The sequence below is a fragment of the Erpetoichthys calabaricus genome, chromosome 8 (genome assembly GCF_900747795.2).
Source record: "Erpetoichthys calabaricus chromosome 8, fErpCal1.3, whole genome shotgun sequence".
Lineage (NCBI taxonomy): Eukaryota > Metazoa > Chordata > Cladistia > Polypteriformes > Polypteridae > Erpetoichthys > Erpetoichthys calabaricus.
In genome coordinates this window covers 128856684-128874922 of record NC_041401.2, presented here as the reverse complement: position 1 = coordinate 128874922, position 18239 = coordinate 128856684, and the positions used below count along the sequence as shown (strand labels likewise).

Genomic DNA, 18239 nt, shown 5'->3' with positions numbered 1-18239 from the left:
ACAAATGGAAAACCTGCTGTTATTGTGGATAAAAGAGAAAGAGTTGGCAGGAGATATACTTACTGAAACAGTCATAAGCGAGAAAGCTCGCATCATTTACAATGACCTGAAGCAGAAAGAACCATCCACATCTACGGATGTAGTAGAACCAGAATTCAAGGCTAGTCATGGATGGTTCAACAGATTTAAGAAGCGATCAGGCATTCACTCTGTCGTAAGACATGGCGAGGCAGCAAGTGCAGACCAGAAGGCAGCTGGCGAGTTCATCACACGTTTCGCGCAGCTCATCGAGGCAGAATGTTACATCCCCCAGCAAGTTTTTAACTGCGACGAGACGGGGCTTTTTTGGAAGAAAATGCCCCGTAGGACGTACATCACAGCAGAGGAGACGAAGATGCCAGGACATAAGCCGATGAAGGACCGCCTCACCCTTGCATTGTGTGCAAATGCTAGCGGTGACTTTAAAGTGAAGCCACTGTTAGTCTATCATTCAGAGAATCCTCGAGCCTTTAAGACTCACAGGATTCTTAAAGAAAAACTGCAAGTGATGTGGCGCGCCAATCCAAAGGCATGGGTTACGCGGCAGTTCTTCATCGACTGGGTAAATCTCTGCTTTGGACCTGCGGTGAAGAAGTATCTTCAAGAAAACAAACTGCCTCTGCAAGCGTTACTCGTCCTCGACAATGCTCCAGCCCACCCGCCCGGTCTCCAAGACAACATCCGGGAAGAATATCAATTCATAAAAGTCCTCTACCTCCCACCCAACACGACTTCAATCCTGCAACCGATGGATCAGCAGGTCATTTCCAATTTCAAAAAGCTCTACACGGAGCATCTGTTCAAACGATGCTTCGATGTGACAGAAAATACGGAGCTAACACTCCGAGAGTTCTGGAAAGAACATTTCAACATCGTGCAATGCCTACGCATGATTGACCTGGCGTGGAAAGAAGTGACCAGAAGAACACTGAATTCTGCATGGAAGAAGTTCGTAAGCTTTTAAAAAGCAGGCAAAAGCAAACATCGTTGCATAGGTATCTTTGTACTAAAACTGAAACTGCTATAAGTGAAGGTGCCGAAAGTGCAGCCAAAAAGGCAAAAACAGATGATTAGCATAAAAAAAAAATCATACGTACGTAATGTTAAGTGTTAGGCTAAGTTTAAAGTTAAGAAAGTTTATTTTTTTACAATTCATGTACGTACGTACAGTTAAGAAAGTGCAATTTTAGTTTTTTTTGATGTGAAGGTGCCGAAAATGCAGCCAGTCCTCCCTCCCTCCCTCCTCCCTCCCTCCTTCCTCAGCAGCTCTCCGTTATCTGCCGCCAAGGTAAGATTACATTTTCTTAAGTTGGTTTATCTTTTATTTAACTATATTTACTAATACAGTATTTTGATGTTTGTTTCTTATTTAAAAACATGTTTTTTTCCATTATTTATGACATTTTGGGGACTTTTTGGGAGGGCTGGAACGGATTAATCTCATTTCTATTATTTTAAATGAGAGAAAATTTGTTCGGTTTACGAGCAGATCGGGTTACGACCTCGGTTCTGGAACGGATTAAACTCGTAACCCGGGGTTCCACTGTATATATATATATATCTATATCTATATATATCTATATATATCTATATATATATATATATATATATATATATATATATATATATATATATATATATATCTATCTCTGTCTCTCTCTCTCTTTATATTATATATATATATATATATATATATATATATATATATATATATATATATATATAGATATAGATATAGATATAGATATATATAGATATATATATATATATATATATATATATATATATATATATATATATATATATATATATATATATATATAAATCCCCGCAAAGTACTGCTTTTAAATTTTTATGAAGAAGAAAAGCTTTTTAAATTGAGGGAAAATATTCCAATAGCAATTTGTTAAGGATCTGTTTTTTTGTGAAGCAGCCTTAACACAGCTTTTCTGCTGTTTTATAAACGAACGCCATATAAGGTCTTCCTTTTTCCTTGCTTCGCCAAGGAAAGAGCCTTTTTATTAAATCCAAGGGTTCGTCGCTTTTTTTTTTGTTTGTTTATTTATTACGATTGTTATAGTTCTGTTTGTATACGACGTTGTCAGTTCAGCACTCAGGTTGTAATATGACCAAGCTGTGCAAGCTTACTGTTAAGAATGCAACGTATAGTTGTACATGAGAAAAGCAATCTTGCCTCAAATCAATGGCAACCTTTTGTAGGTCTATGAACTTATAATAAATAAACGAACCACACGCCGTGGCGCAATTTTAGGGGCTTCACCTCTAGCGCTGACGTCCGAGGTTCGATTCCCGTATTGGAGTGAAGTGAGTGTGTGGTTACCTACCAGGTAACGCTTATGGTTGGCCAGCAAGTCAGGTAACATCAGCCACGGTGCCTTCAGTTGTGAGAAGCAGATCATAGAATGGATGAAAATAGTTTACTGTCAAATAATGCAAAGAGTACGCGACACCTGTTTCCCCCTTATTCTTGGCTCATCAGGCGTACACACTCATTGCACTCGCTTACGGTAATCGAACGTCGGACGTCAGCGCTAGAGGGGCTTCGCAGCGGTGAAGTATTGCTTTTAAATTTTAATTAAGAAGAAAAGAAAACCTTTTTAAATTAAGTCTTAAAAAGAGGTGTAAAGATATTGACAATAAGCTACTCAAACCCACCAAGACATGCAATCGTTTAAATCAAGGCGCAAGTCGAAAAACACCATCCCATAATATTAGTTAACGATTAACACATTTGTATATGTATTGTAAGCATACAATACAACTGATAATATGTTGCGCTTATTTATCTGGTGTACTGACATTTTTGCGCGTTTAACGGCTAAAATCTAACGTGGTTTGTGCCTTTCAGAATGAAGAGTTTGCATTTACCTTTTTAATAAAAGGCGAGCTTTTAAGCCTGAGAAATCACCCCGTAAATGCACACGTTTAATTGCACATGTGTTAATATGTATGCTTACACAGTATTAAAAGACACTCAACAAGTACACAGTAGTAAAAGACAGTCAACAATTAACGTCATTTACCTTTGTTCCCGCCTCCTCCATTAGAGTATATGGACAAAAAACAGGTTCCAGTTATGACCATTACATGTAGAATTTCGAAATGAAACCTGCCTAACTTTTGTAAGTAAGCTGTAAGGAATGAGCCTGCCAAATTTCAGACTTCTACCTACACGGGAAGTTGGAGAATTAGTGATGAGTGAGTCAGTCAAACAGGTTCCAGTTATGACCATTACGCGTAGAATTTCGAAATAAAACCTGCCTAACTTTTGTAAGTAAGCTGTAAGGAATGAGCCTGCCAAATTTCAGACTTCTACCTACACGGGAAGTTGGAGAATTAGTGATGAGTCAGTCAGTCAGTCAGTCAGGGCTTTGCCTTTTATTAGTATAGATATACACACACACACACATACATATATATATATATATATATATATATATATATATATATATATATATATATATATATATATATATATATATACAGTCCATCATCAGACCAGAGAATCTTATTTCTCACCATCTCAGAGTCCTTCGGGTGTCTTTTAGCAAACTCCATGCGGGCTGTCATGTGTCTTGCACTGAGGTATGTGTGGAGACAACCAGGCACTGTTCATCACTTGTCCAATACAGTCCCCACAGTGAAGCATGGCGGTGGCATCATCATGCTGTGGGGGTGTTTTTCAGCTGCAGTGACAGGACGACTGGTTGCAATCGAGGGAAAGATGAATGCGGCCAAGTACAGGGATATCCTGGACGAAAACCTTCTCCAGAGTGCTAAGGACCTCAGACTGGGCCGAAGGTTTACCTTCCAACAAGACAATGACCCTAAGCACACAGCTAAAATAACAAAGGAGTGGCTTCACAACAACTCTGTGACTGTTCTTGAATGGCCCAGCCAGAGCCCTGACTTAAACCCAATTGAGCATCTCTGGAGAGACCTAAAAATGGCTGTCCACTAACGTTTACCATCCAACCTGACAGAACTGGAGAGGATCTGCAAGGAGGAATGGCAGAGGATCCCCAAATCCAGGTGTGAAAAACTTGTTGCATCTTTCCCAAGAAGACTCCTGGCTGTATTAGCTCAAAAGGGTGCTTCTACTAAATACTGAGCAAAGGGTCTGAATACTTAGGACCATGTGATATTTCAGTTTTTCTTTTTTAATAAATCTGCAACAATTTCAAAAATTCTTTTTTTTGTCTGTCAATATGGGGTGCTGTGTGTACATTAATGAGGGAAAAAATTAATTTAAATGATTTTAGCAAATGGCTGCAATATTGCAAAGAGTGAAAAATTGAAGGGGGTCTGAATACTTTCCGTACCCACTGTGTATATATATATATATATATGAGAGAGAGAGAGAGAGAGAGAGAGAGAGAGAGAGAGAGAGAGAGAGAGAGAGATAGATAGATAGATAGATAGATAGATAGATGTGCAATTAAACGTATGCATTTACGGGGTGATTTCTCAGGCTTAAAGCTCGAAGTGATCACTCGAGTGAAGGCAGCTTCACAAAAAAAAAACAGATCCTTAACAAACTGTTATTGGTATATTTTCCCTCAATTTTAAAAGGTTTTCTTTTCTTCTTAATAAAAATTTAAAAGCAGAAGTGAATGAACGAACCCCGAGTGATCACTTGGATGAATCAAACCTGTTCAAAAAAAAAAAAAAAAAAAGCGGAGTGCCTTATATGAGCAGGCAGTCAGCTAAAGAAGGGAATCAATAAATAACTATAATCGTAATAAACGAACAAAAAATAGCGGAGAATCCGCGGATTACATAAAGGAAATGGGTACCTGAACAGAAAAGTAAGTCTCAAATAGTCACACTAAGTACCATAGTTCACTTGCGGTATCGATGTATTTATGCAAATCCAACAGAGTGCCTGTGGGCTCAGAGCATGGGAGCGGGACCTTCCTCATTCACTCGCCAGCCTCTGTTCCAGTTACTCCACGTCTCGCCACGTGTTGCAGTGCACCTTGCCTCCGCTTAGCTAGCGATACCTGTGTGTTCAACAGACATTATCATCTACAGATTGTTAAGGAGTAACGTTTAACGTTTTTGAGAGAGAGATCAGAGCTACGTGTGTTTTAGACGGTAGCTGCTGATTGCCACAGATATCACGGGCATGTGCTTTTCTCCCCACCTGGGGAACGCTTTCCCGTAACAACTGAACACGATCAGATACAGTGCCAACATCTATTGTCCTGTTTCATACATACAAGACCGCAAGACAAACACATTAGTTAGTCTTCATTGTTTGTTAATTTATTTTTATTTTTAAAGTTGTGTTTTTGTTTTTATTACCGTATATACCGTCAGGACTGGATTTTACTGTATAATTTATGGTATTTTATACTGTCTGTTGTCCAAGTCGAAAGCGGAAAACTCTCGCTATGATATTGTAATGCCCACCTGAGAAAGTAACCACAGAACACACTGCCTTTTTTTGTAGGTGATGCAATGCGCTGCATCAGCGTGTACTCCTAACCTCTCTCTCTTTCTCTATTATGCCTACGTGACCACATGCTAATACCCGAACTATTCCGAAGCAACATTTGCACTGTTTTGTGTTTTTGTATCTCACACCCTCATACACTTTTATCGTAAGACCATCCCTTATCTACAATGGAGCGTTCGATCAGAAGAAAATATGAAGCTGATTTTAAATTAAATGTCTTTGAAGTGGCAAAACAAATTGGTAACTACGCTGCTGCCACACAATTCAATGCATCTGAGAAATTAATGCAAGATTAGAGGAGGCAAAAAATTTAAGTGTTGCATTTTTGAACGGGCGTATAAGTTGGGGTCTGATATTATGATTGCTTTTTTGGGTTTCAACAACCGACTCATATTTATTTTTATTTTTAAACTTGTGTTTTTCTAATTATATTTTTCTCAAACAATTAAAAAAAACACTTTATTTTCCTCCCAGGCAACGCTGGGTATTTCAGCTGGTATATATATATATGTGTGAATGTATGTATGAATGTCTATGTAGATATATATGTAGATATGTATATATATATATGTGTATATATATGTAGATATGTAAATATATATATGTAGATATATGTGTCTGTGTGTGTGTGTGTGTATATATGTATGTGTATGTATGTATGTGTATATGTATATATGTATATGTGTGTGTGTATGTATGTGTGTATATGTATGTGTATATATATGTTGATATGTGTATATATATATGTGGATGTGTATATATGTTTATATGTATATATGTATATATGTGTATATGTAGATATGTGTATATGTATATATATGTTTATGTGTGTGTGTGTGTGTGTGTGTGTGTGTGTGTGTATATATATATATATATATATATGACAGCAACACTCATAACAATGACAACACGATTACATTGACAATCATGTTACGTTATTTTTAAAATGTTTCCTTTTCTTTTTCATAACCTCTTTAACATACTACTTCTCCACTACGAAGCGCAGGTATTTTGCTAGCATATATATATATATATATATATATATATATACACACACATACACACACACACATATTATATATGTATATATTAAAAATATATTATATATATATATATATATATATATATATATATATATATATAGGGGCGGCACGGTGGCGCATTGGGTATTGCTGCTGCCTCGCAGTTGGGAGATCTGGGAACCTGGGTTCGCTTCCCGGGTCCTTCCTGCGTGGAGTTTGCATGTTCTCCCCGTGTCTGCGTGGGTTTCCTCCGGGCGCTCCGGTTTCCTCCCACAGTCCTAAGACATGCAGGTTAGGTGGATTGGCGATTCTAAATTGGCCCTAGTGTGTGCTTGGTGTGTGGGTGTGTTTGTGTGTGTCTTGCGGTGGGTTGGCACTCTGCCCGGGATTGGTTCCTGCCTTGCTCCCTGTGTTGGCTGGGATTGGCTCCAGCAGACCCCCGTGACCCTGTGTTCGGATTCAGCGGATTGGAAAATGGATGTATGGATGGATATATATATATATATATATATATATATATATACACACACACACACACACACACATATATATATATACACTGCCTGGCCAAAAAAAAAGTCGCCACCAAAAAAAAAAAAAGGGTCACACACACTAATATTTCGTTGGACCGCCTTTAGCTTTGATTACGGCACGCATTCGCTGTGGCATTGTTTCGATAAGCTTCTGCAATGTCACAAGATTTAGTTCCATCCAGTGTTTCATTAATTTTTCACCAAGATCTTGCATTGATGATGGTAGAGTCTGACCACCTCTCTTCTTACCCTGATACGCCCATCACTCTGGAACAGGGTAATTCTGGACTCATCAGACTACATGACCTTCTTCCATTGCTCCAGAGTCCAATCTTTATGCTCCCTAGCAAATTGAAGCCTTTTTATCCGGTTTGCCTCACTGATCAGTGGTTTTCTTACAGCTACACAGCTGTTCAGTCCCAATCCCTTGAGTTCCCTTCGCATTGTGCGTGTGGAAATGCTCTTACTTTCACTATTAAACATAGACCTGAGTTCTACTGTTGTTTTTCTTCGATTTGATTTCACCAAACGTTTAAGTGATCGCCGATCACGATCATTCAGGATTTTTTTTCGGCCACATTTCTTCCTCGAAGACAATGGGTCCCCACTATCCTTCCAGTTTTTAATAATGCGTTGGACAGTTCTTAACCCAATTTTAGTAGTTTCTGCCATCTCCTTAGATGTTTTCTCTGCTTGATGCATGCCAATGATTTGACCCTTCTCAAACAGACTAACATCTTTTCCATGACCACAAGATGTGTTTTTTGACATGGTTGTTTAAGAAATGAGAAGCAACTCATTGCACCAGTTGGGGTTAAATAACTTGTTTCCAGCTGAAATCGCCCATGCAGTAATTATCCAATAGGAGGCTCGTATCTACTATTTGCTTAGTTAAATCCAGGTGGCGACTTTTTTTTTGGCCAGGCAGTGTATATACCCAACAACCCCCCCGCTACGCACCAGCAACTTTGCGTAAGTGGATTTCACTTTCACCAAACATCAAATCTTTTAATTTTCACGGATACGCCTCTTCATTGGGAAGAAACAATACTTTCCCTGATGGCAACGCGAATTAGACGATCTACAAGTCTCCGACTTAAAGTTTAAATCTGAACAATATATTCGATCTCTTTTCGCTGTTCCGTTATTTCACTGAGTAATAATTTCCGTTTGTTTGCACTAACGCATTCTTTAATATCAGTTTTTTGAGACTTTCAAATTTTAAAACTTTCATTATCTCTAACCTGCTCTGCATGTGTATCACGCCAACGTTTTTGAACCTCTTTGCGAAGGTCTACTTTGTCATCTACTCTTTGTCTTTTATTTCCGGCCCCAGGCATGGTTAAATATCTTGGCACAAAGTCTCGTCTCATGGGACATGAAAGTATCTCCCTGAAAAAGTCACGTCTCGTCCCAGGCTAAAAAGTCTTGTCTCATCACAGGATTTTTTTATTATAATATATAGAGAGATATGCATGCATACATATACATACAGTATATATATTGCCCCAACCCCAACATAGACAGGCAGAGATACAAGTTCAGCACAGCACATTTTTATTTCCATTCGGGAAGCATGCCTCCCTCGCTCTCCTCAACAACACAGTACACCAAGCACCAAATATACAGTCCCTTCTTCCTTTCTTCTCCCTTCATCATTCCTCTTCCACTCTTCCTCTAGCAAGCTTCATCCTCTTCCAACCTACTCTGGCTTCCTGAATGGAGTGAGGCAGCTCCTTTTAAGCAGGTCCTGGGAGTGTTTCAGGTGGCTCACTAACCAGACCTTGAATCACTCCCAGGTGTGGTGAAAGCCCGAACCCAAAAGGGCTGTCCCAATATATTTATTTATTTATTTACGCACATGTTCAGTCTCTCCCTGTACACTATAGGGTGGTCCAGATCTAATTATGCAATTTTCATTATGCTATAACTTAAGTTTATTACATAGAAAATCACCTGAAACATCCCAGACTATCGAGAAGTGTGTGAACTGATGACATGAAGAATCATCTTCGCACCGAACTGGGATCATCCCCGCATAAATCAAAGTCATCCAGACGATCTGGAGCTGCATAATTAGATCTGGACCGCATCACGCAGAGGGACTTTGTGGTATAGAGGGTCCACAGCTCACGTCAAGAGGCCAGTTTTAAATAAATAATCACAGTGCTACAGCTGCCACGTCCTCTTCATAAATAGAAGCGCGAGGCGGCTAAAGGGAGGAAAAAGAAAAGAAAGACAGAGGTTGCAGAGTGAGTAAGTAAGCAGGAAGCAGTGTGGAAAGAACCAGAGTGAGCGAGCGAGCGAGCGCAGGCAGGCAGTTGGACAGTGAGCCCAAGCAGGTGTGTTTGGCCGACACTCGGTGGGGCAGAAGGAAGCGGTCGCTCCAGCTGAGCAATCAAGGAGCTGGAGTGACCAGAAGAAGAACGGCTGGCCACGTAAGGCCGAGAAAGCAGAAGGGGTCACCAGTTAAAGAATGCACCGGGCTTGTTTTTAAAGAGACTGCTTCCAGCATTGTTTTAACCTCGTTATATTTAATGAAGACATTTTTCTATTGGATTTTAACCTCCACTTCACTTCTGTTTTTATGGGATTATTTATTTATTGAAGGATTCTGAAAGCACTGCACTTTATTTAATTTGGACTTTGTTTTTGATTGTTGTTTTGTTGATTTTAATAAAAGCACTTGGCACTTTTTGCACCATCCCCTTGCTCCATTGTAGTGCCTCACTGTCGTGCTCATCGGTAACATTACCGACGGTGACGGGTTTAAGGGCTCCCTGAAGCGAGATGGGAGCATGCAGCGGACCCGCATCGTCTCAGACTTTACCTCAAAACTGTAATCTCCTCTCCACCCAGTTCCTCCTCACTTCCTTCATGCCAGAACTCTACTCATGCAAGGTTAGTTTTCGTGGTTGTTTATGGTTAGTTTTTGTATAAATTAAGGATTTTTCAAATGTTCATTTTTTCCCTGTGCTTAAAACTCATTAAAAAAAAAAGTGTTTACAGCGAGCAGTTCCTAAGGCTGTAGCGTGAACTCTTGCAATGTTAGTTTTCTCTGTTCAAGGTTTTCTCAGTGTTATTCAGTGTTTTTACATTTAGTTTACTATTACACTGTACATTCTATGGTATAATTAACTATTTTTGTGCTTAAAAATCTTTAAAAAATATATATATATTTACATACAGTTCGTACAGTCCAGAACGGATTAATTGTATGTACATACAATCCTATGGGGGAAAATTACTTCGGGTTCCACTGTATTATACACACACACACACACACAAACAGACAGTATAGTATCTAAAAGAAAACCTACTATATAAATCAACAACATACAATGGTGTTACCATGGGCTTTTCCTCCATGTCTTCAATCAGCCTAAGCAAGGCAGAAGAACTGGACCTGACAGAGTTTTCAACAAAGTGCACTCCAGCAGAGATTTTCAGTAACCGTCCATTCTCATCTTTAAAAGAAAAGAAAAAGCAGTCAGCAATTAAACTCTCCATTATGGGGAAACCTTTTAAAGAGCCATTAAGTAAATAGTAATGCAAACGAGATTAGTGAGATTTTTAAAAAGAGAACATCAAGAAGGTTCACTAGAATGGTGAGAAAAAATAACAGGCAAGCACCTACAGCTCACTCCATTTTCTTACAGGGAAGTACCTGGAGCCCACAGACAGAGCTTCTTCCCTGTATGGTCAACAGAAACTGACCTTGGAAGGCCCCATCCAAAAAGATCCATGCAGGATCTACTACAATTTCCAGTCACGTGATTCTGAAAAACAATAAGGAGGAGTTGGAGCAAACCTGATGGATTTCACTTCTGGAATAAGAAGGAACACTGCCATTCCAGTTACAGGGACAACTGGTAGCAAGAGATCTTTAAGTGCTGAACTTAGGAATAGTTAAAAGAAGTCTATATGTATTGACTGCTTGAGCTTACAGGTTTTGCTGGGGTTAAAGGAAACAGGCAATCAATGACCTAAAGGCATGCGTCTTAACTGTTTTTTTCAGTAAGAACACCATAAAATGTGAACCCTTTAGGCCAAAAGAATGTGCAACATTGCTAGAAAACACTCAGACCTCTGGTCCTCACAGCAAATGACTTGTGATGGCAAGGAAAGCAATCAGTTTGCCTGTGCAATGTGCTGAACTGTCCAAAGAGATCACAGTTCTTTTCTTGTCAGCAAACCCACATGCACACAACTCTGTTCTTATCCTATCAGTCAGGGAGCATGTCCATGCCACTGCTTGCAATGAGAAGCACCCAAAGCCCAATTACTTGGGCAAGGTAGCACACACCTCACATTCTTGGATTGTGTTATGCATATTATGTCATAAGCTCTCAATTAAAACAAAGATTAAGGTTCAAGGTCCAGTTGTTCATAAGTTTTTGAGTGACAGACAGACAACCCCTAGCATTTTATAAATACAGCTATCCAAGGTATGGTGTCGCCTTTTTTCCCTGTCTACCCTAGTCACAATTATCAAAGTACTAAACAGTAGTGTAGACATGCATGCATAGCCTGAGGTGAGTGATTAGTGAGCGAGAGGCGGTGGTTAATTTCCACTTAAGTAAATTTCTTATTACACAAGAGTTTTTTATTCAACAACAAATAAGCCAACATGCAGTAGTCTTTTGTGAAATAGTATGTACTCTATATGCCTCATTCTCAGCATGAAATTAGTGCTTTTTGTTTTTTTGTTCACATTTCTCCTTTCAGCTTTTGCCAGTCAAAAACAAACCCATTGCTATTTGCACTGTATCAGAAATGCAATCACGTGACTCCCAAGCACCTTTTATCATAAACAATGGTTAAAGCATGAGAAGGGTCAATATCTCTGGCTAAAGACACTTAAACATGAAAAAGCCACCAAAGAAGCCAAGTGTGTGTTCCTTCCTCTTCAAGGAAAAGAAGTCAACAAAGGATCTCTCCTACCAAGAGAATTTTTAGGTATGATGTTCCTATTTTAAACAACCAAATAGTCCTGTGGTAGAAAAGACATGTACAAAAACATTTCAATGGTTTGCCAGCCTCACACTGCTCAGGAAAAACCTGCTTGCACAGACCCAGAGCCCTGTATCATATATTATGTGCAGTTTGTATGCTCTTTCTGTTTTTTGTGGGTTGTAATGCTAAATTGGATGTGTTGCTTTTTCAATTTAGGTAAGTTCATAGCCAATACACTTGTGCTTGAAAGTTTGTGAACCCTTTAGAATTTTCTATATTTCTGCATAAATATGACCTAAAACATCATCAGATTTTCACTCAAGTCCTAAAAGTACATAAAGAGAACCCAGTTAAACAAATGAGACAAAAGTATTATACTTGGTCATTTATTTATTGAGGAAAATGATCGAATGTTACATATTTATGAGTGGCAAAAGTATGTCCACCTTTGCTTTCAGTATCTGGTGTGACCCCCCCATTGCAGCAATTACTGCAACTAAACGTTTCCGGTAACTTTTGATCAGTCCTGCACACCGGCTTGAAGGAATTTGAGCCCATTCCACCGTACAGAACAGCTTCAACTCTGGGATGTTGGTGGGTTTCCTCAAATAATCTGCTCGCTTCAGTGAAGGTATTGGCGATCTTGTACATTCTCACTGTTGTTCCACTCATGCCAAGGGATAATCAAAATAAAAATATCTCCAAATATTACTTTTGGGCATTTGCACAACTAATTCTCCCAGTTTGTCACTTCACATGGCTTTGACAACATCCTGACAGTTAAATGGAATGTGCTCCCATATTGGCTGCATTCTTATTTCTACCACAATATCAAGGAGGCGTTTCCAGAAAATGTCAGAGGTCACATAAAAGGTGGATGTACCATAACTCAAAAGTTAGTAGAACCCACACCAACACAGCAGCAATAACTTATGCTTTATTTCATACTGTTAAGATAATTTCAGCCAAACTGCTCTTTACAACACTGATGTTTTTTTATTGGCCCACTCATATGGTTCTGGAACAGTGTGTTAATGTGGCATACCTGTAGAGTTAATCTTGATTTTAAAAAATAACACCTTTAACAAAAATCTGTACCCGCTTTGTCCAATTTAGCATCAATAATGGTAGTGTCAGAAGCATGGTAAGAACAAACCCTGAACAAGAAGGCAGTCCATTGCACACTCATTCCAGACCAGTTAAGAGTTGTCTGTTAAAGAAACAAACATTTCTTTCTTGTTTGGGAGGTAAACTTGTGTGCCCAGTGAAAGGCCATACAGGCACAAGGAAATTGTGCAAGCTCCACACAGGAATTTTGGTGTTGTGTAATAGTAAAGTATTATTTTTAGTCAAAAGTTTGTATTCGATGCTTTGCTTCTGAGTGTCCCTACCTGTCACAAACTAAATCTGGGAAGTGATCTTACTTAAAGTGTTTAAGATTATGAACACACTTTGCAACAGTGCATGCTTCCTTGGATTCAGTTACAAAATAAATTAACAGAAGCAAACACTACTAGAGAGTAAAAAAAAATGTGATTTTTTTGATGTTACTCTGCATTTAACAGGAGTTAATATGTCACCTGATTACATACTAAAATAACTTCATAAAATCAATATGCTGTAGACATAAATTGGTAATAGTCAATATGGCCGAGTCCCATTCAGAATGGGTTTCTGTTAGACCGGCTCCAGCACTTCACAGTCCTGGATGGATGGACAAATGATTGTCAATATGTAACATATGTACAATGGGCTCAATAATTATTGGCATTATTTATAAAAAATAAATAAAAAGTGTAGTGATGGCAAAATCTCAACACCTTAAGACTGACTTTTCCTTTGTGCTCAGATCTTCAAGTCAGGCAATCAGATAACGTAAAGAAAATGATAGAGATGACAGGTACCCCACTCTTCCATTTGCTTTGTTCCTCTGCACTGATTTTGAACTTCAACTATTATTCCAAGACTCTGAGATCAAAGAGATAAAATGTCTTGTTTAAACTGCTTGAGAAACACAATGTTCTTTTTGAATAAAAGTGACTGTCAGAATATCTGGTTTTTTTTTTGTTTTGTTTTTTTAAATCTTTCAGATATTTAACAGAATAAGAACTTCTAACAATAATGTCTTTAAAAGAGTCTTGATTGGTTATATAGTTTGAGAATAAAAAAAAACTTCGTATTCATTGTTGGCATAAGATAAAATGTTATGCTGAGACTCCCTCAACAGTGCCATCAATGCTATTACTGGGCTGCTACTCTCCACTTGACCATGTGTATTCCATTGTAAACAGTAAGCAAAGCTCAGTTCTGCTAAAAAAAAAAAAAGCCACATAAAATAAAGAGCACTGATATTTTTTTACCCAAACTGGGAACGCTACATGACCTTGCTTTCAATCTGGTTATTTCAAAATCCATGTTTTTGCAATACTGCTTTTGTAAGAAACATCCATCCATCTTCTTCCACTTATCCGAGATCAGGTAGCGGGGGCAACAGCTTGAGCAGAGATGCCCAGACTTCCCTCTTCCCGGCCACTTCTTCTAGCTCTTCCGGGGAAATCCCAAGGTGTTCCCAGGTCAGCCACGAGACATAGTCCCTCCAGCGTGTCCTGGGTCTTCCCCAGGGCCTCCTCCCGGTTAGATGTGCTCGGAACACCTCACCAGGGAGGCGTCCAGGAGGCATCCTGATCAGATGCCCGAGCCACGTAATCTGACTCCTCTCAATGCGGAGGAGCAGTGGCTCTACTCTGAGCTCCTCCTGGATGACTGAGCTTCTCACCCTAACTTTAAGGGAAAGCCCAGACACCCAGCTGAGGAAAGTCATTTTAGCCGCTTGTATTCGCGATCTTGTTCTTTCGGTCACTACCCACAGCTCATGACCATAGGTGAAGGTAGGAACTTAGATTGACTGGTAAATTGAGAGCTTTGCCTTACGGCTCAGCTCCTTTTTCACCACAACAGACTGATGCAGAACCCACACCACTGCGGATGCCGCACTGATCTGTCTGTCGATCTCCCACTCCATTCTTCTCTCATTCGTGATCAAGACCCGAGTCTTGATACTTGAACTCCTCCACTTGGGGCAGGATCTCACTCCCAACCCTGAGAGGGCACTCCACCCTTCTCTGGCTGAGGACCATGGTCTCAGATTTGGAGGTGCCAATTCCCATTCCAACCACTTCACACACGGCTGCGAACCGATCCAGAGAGAGCTGAAGATCACAGCCTGATGAAGCAAACAGGACATCATCATCTACAAAAAGCAGTGACCCAATCCTGAGCCCACCAAACTGGACTCCCTCAATGCCCTGGCTGCGCCTAGAAATTCTGTCCATAAAAGTTATGAACAGAATTGGTGACAAAGGGCAGCCCTGGCGGAGGAGTCCAACTCTCACCAGAAACAGGTTCGACTTGCTGCAAGCGATGAGGACCAAGCTCTGACATCGGTTGTACAGGGACCGAACAGTCCTTATCAGGGGGTCCGGTACCCCCCACAGGATTCCCCGAGGGACACGGTCGAACGCCTTTTCCAAGTCTACAAAACACATGTAGACTGGTTGGGCAAATTCCCATGCACCCTCCAGGACCCTGCCAAGTGTGTAGAGCTGGTCCACTGTTCCGCGACTAGGACGAAAACCACACTGTTCCTCCTGAATCCGAGGTTTGACTTTCTGACGGACCCTCCTCTCCAGGACCACCGAATTCTTAATCGAAGGCGGAGGGAGGCTACCCTCTCGTCTACTGGGGTGAACCCCAATGAACAGGCTCCAAGTCGGGGGGGGGCAATAAGTATGCCCACACCTGCTTGGCGCCTCTCACCGGGGGCAACTCCAGAATGGTAGAGAGTCCAGCCCCTCTCAAGGAGATTGGTTCCAGATTCCACGCTGTGAGTCGAGGTGGGCCCGACTATTATCTAGCCGGAACCTCTCGATCTTGGGCACTAGCTCAGGCTCTTTCCCCTTCAGAGAAGTGACATTCCATGTCCCAAGAGCCAGCTTCTCTAGCCGAGGATTGGACCGCCAAGGTCCCCGCCTTCAGCCACCACCCAGCTCACACTGCACCCAACCTCCTTGGCCCCTCCTACAGGTTGTGAGCCCATGGAAAGGGGGACCCACATTGCCTCTTCGGGCTGTGCACCATGGGTGCAGGCCAGGCCACCAGGCGCTCGCCATCGAGCCCCACCTCCAGGCTTGGCTCCAGAGGGGGGCCCCGGTGACCCGTGTCCAGGCAAGGGAAAACACTGTCCAAACTTTTTATTCTTCGTGGTAGGTTTTCTGAACCACTCTTTGTCCTGTCCCTCACCTAGGACCAGTTTGCCTTGGGTGACCCTACTAGGGGCATAAAGCCCCCAACAACAGAGCTCCTAGGATCATTGGGACACGCAAATCCCTCCACCACAATAAGGTGGTGGCTCGAGGAGGAGTGTGAGAAACATATGCATCAAATTTCACAATCAAGGAAAATGTAAAAAAAAAAAAAAAATACCCCATGATCAAAATGTAGCATATACAGTAGTTAAGCAACACACAGCATTTAAAAGAGAAATAGAAAAGGTGCAAGTAAGACATATGGAACCCTGGGTTTGGCAGCCTTATAAATAAATTATTGCTTATTATAAGCTATAGACCTTATAGCAACATGATGTAAAGATGACAAAAAAAAGAAAATATAAAAACAAAGCTAGCAAAAATCAAGATGGAGTCAGCGCAATTGCCAAGCCAAAAAAGTAAAGCTTTACACAAAGTCTAGCACTCTGCAACAAATCCAATACAACAGCAAGCCTGCTCTTACCATTTCATTCTTTCATATAAAGCAAGCCAATGTTTCAGTGATTTATTTTTAAAGAGGACTGTTCCAGGTTTTCAGAGGTCAGCTTTAGCCAAGTATGCATTATTCTTCAGCTGCTTGGGCCTCAGTTCAAGTGTTAAAAAGCCTTCAGTTTTTATAGGCATTTACAGTGTCTGAAGAAAGAAATGGCCTTCTCCTAGAAAGCACTTACTTGTAATCAGCTGTCCTTCATCATCTTGAAGTTGGACTTCAACATTGAAAGAAGAGTCCTGGAACACCTCCAGAACATCACCTCCTTCAATTACTATCTTGGTGGCTGAACCTAATAGAAAAGTGGAATGTTACTGTGTTATGTGCAAAAACCTGAAACAGTACTGAATAATTTGCACACACATTTTATCCAATTCTCGCTATCAATAAATTCCTGCTATTGTATGAAATATTTTCTTAAGGCATATTTGTAGCTCTAAATTATAAAGACTCAATGATTCAATAAAACACATAGCATGGTAAATGAAAAATACTATTACTATCACTTTTTTAATTTCACAAAATGTCAAATTCTTATTGTGCTCATTATTCCAAAAACTATGGATTACCAAACAGCCACTTTTACAGTGTATACCTTTAATAGACTGCTGTTGAGCAATGAAAGGATGCAGCCAAATTAGGTCTGAATAATGTACAGTATCTTCTGATATATTCTAGAGAATTCATATCAGCAATGCTTGCAATTTTTTCAGCAGATTACAGACAAGAATAAATTTCCATTTAACTATCTGCCAACCCATAACTTGGTGGTTTAGACAGCCAAATCACTAAGGGTCAAAATGCATCCCAAATTTGTAAACATTTACATGTGCAATTCATTTGTTAAACTGTAAAATTAAGAGGTATGAGATTCAAAGAAGGAAGGAACCACAGAGATACACAAAAATGAATGTACAACAAAGATAGTATTTCAGTCAAGAAAATATTGCATTTAATAGGCACACACAAAGGACCTTTCACAGGATAAACACTGGACACAAATTTTGCTTCATACATTTCTCTGCATTATTCAAGAATGCAGGAATATTATCTGTTCTCATAAGGCTACCTAGTGCTCACTGGTATTTAATAAGTGAATATAAATGTAACTGCCCAGAGCTGTGTATTCACATTTGAATGGTGAAGGATAAGCATAACATTACACTCTCAAACATGTTTGCTTAGTTATATTAGAAATGGAATGAAGCAATAACTCTCAATGATTCAGGTAGAAGCACAAGGCCTGAACCCACTTAGACAACCTAAAATTTTGTAATACAAACCTTACCAAAAACTACACAAACAAAAAAAAATTCAAAGAAACAATTCACTGATTACTTTATTTTTGATTCTTTTCATTACTCCCTGTTATTAAAATTAAAAATTGCATTG

General features: G+C 39.9%; 1 protein-coding gene across 1 annotated transcript in view; it reads right to left on the bottom strand.

Annotated features, from left to right (window-relative positions):
* Nucleotides 1–10400: 10400 nt before the first annotated feature.
* The window catches only part of LOC114656603 (MORN repeat-containing protein 1-like), a gene marked incomplete at its 3' end in the record, with an annotated part of 83977 nt that continues 76138 nt past the window's right edge, over nucleotides 10401–18239 (bottom strand). Inside the window, exons 8-9 of the mRNA XM_028808241.2 lie at nucleotides 17029–17139; nucleotides 10401–10543 (exon numbers count right to left, since the gene is read on the bottom strand). Of these exons, the coding sequence (XP_028664074.2) occupies nucleotides 10401–10543; nucleotides 17029–17139 (254 nt within the window). The remainder of the gene's footprint in view (nucleotides 10544–17028; nucleotides 17140–18239) is intronic.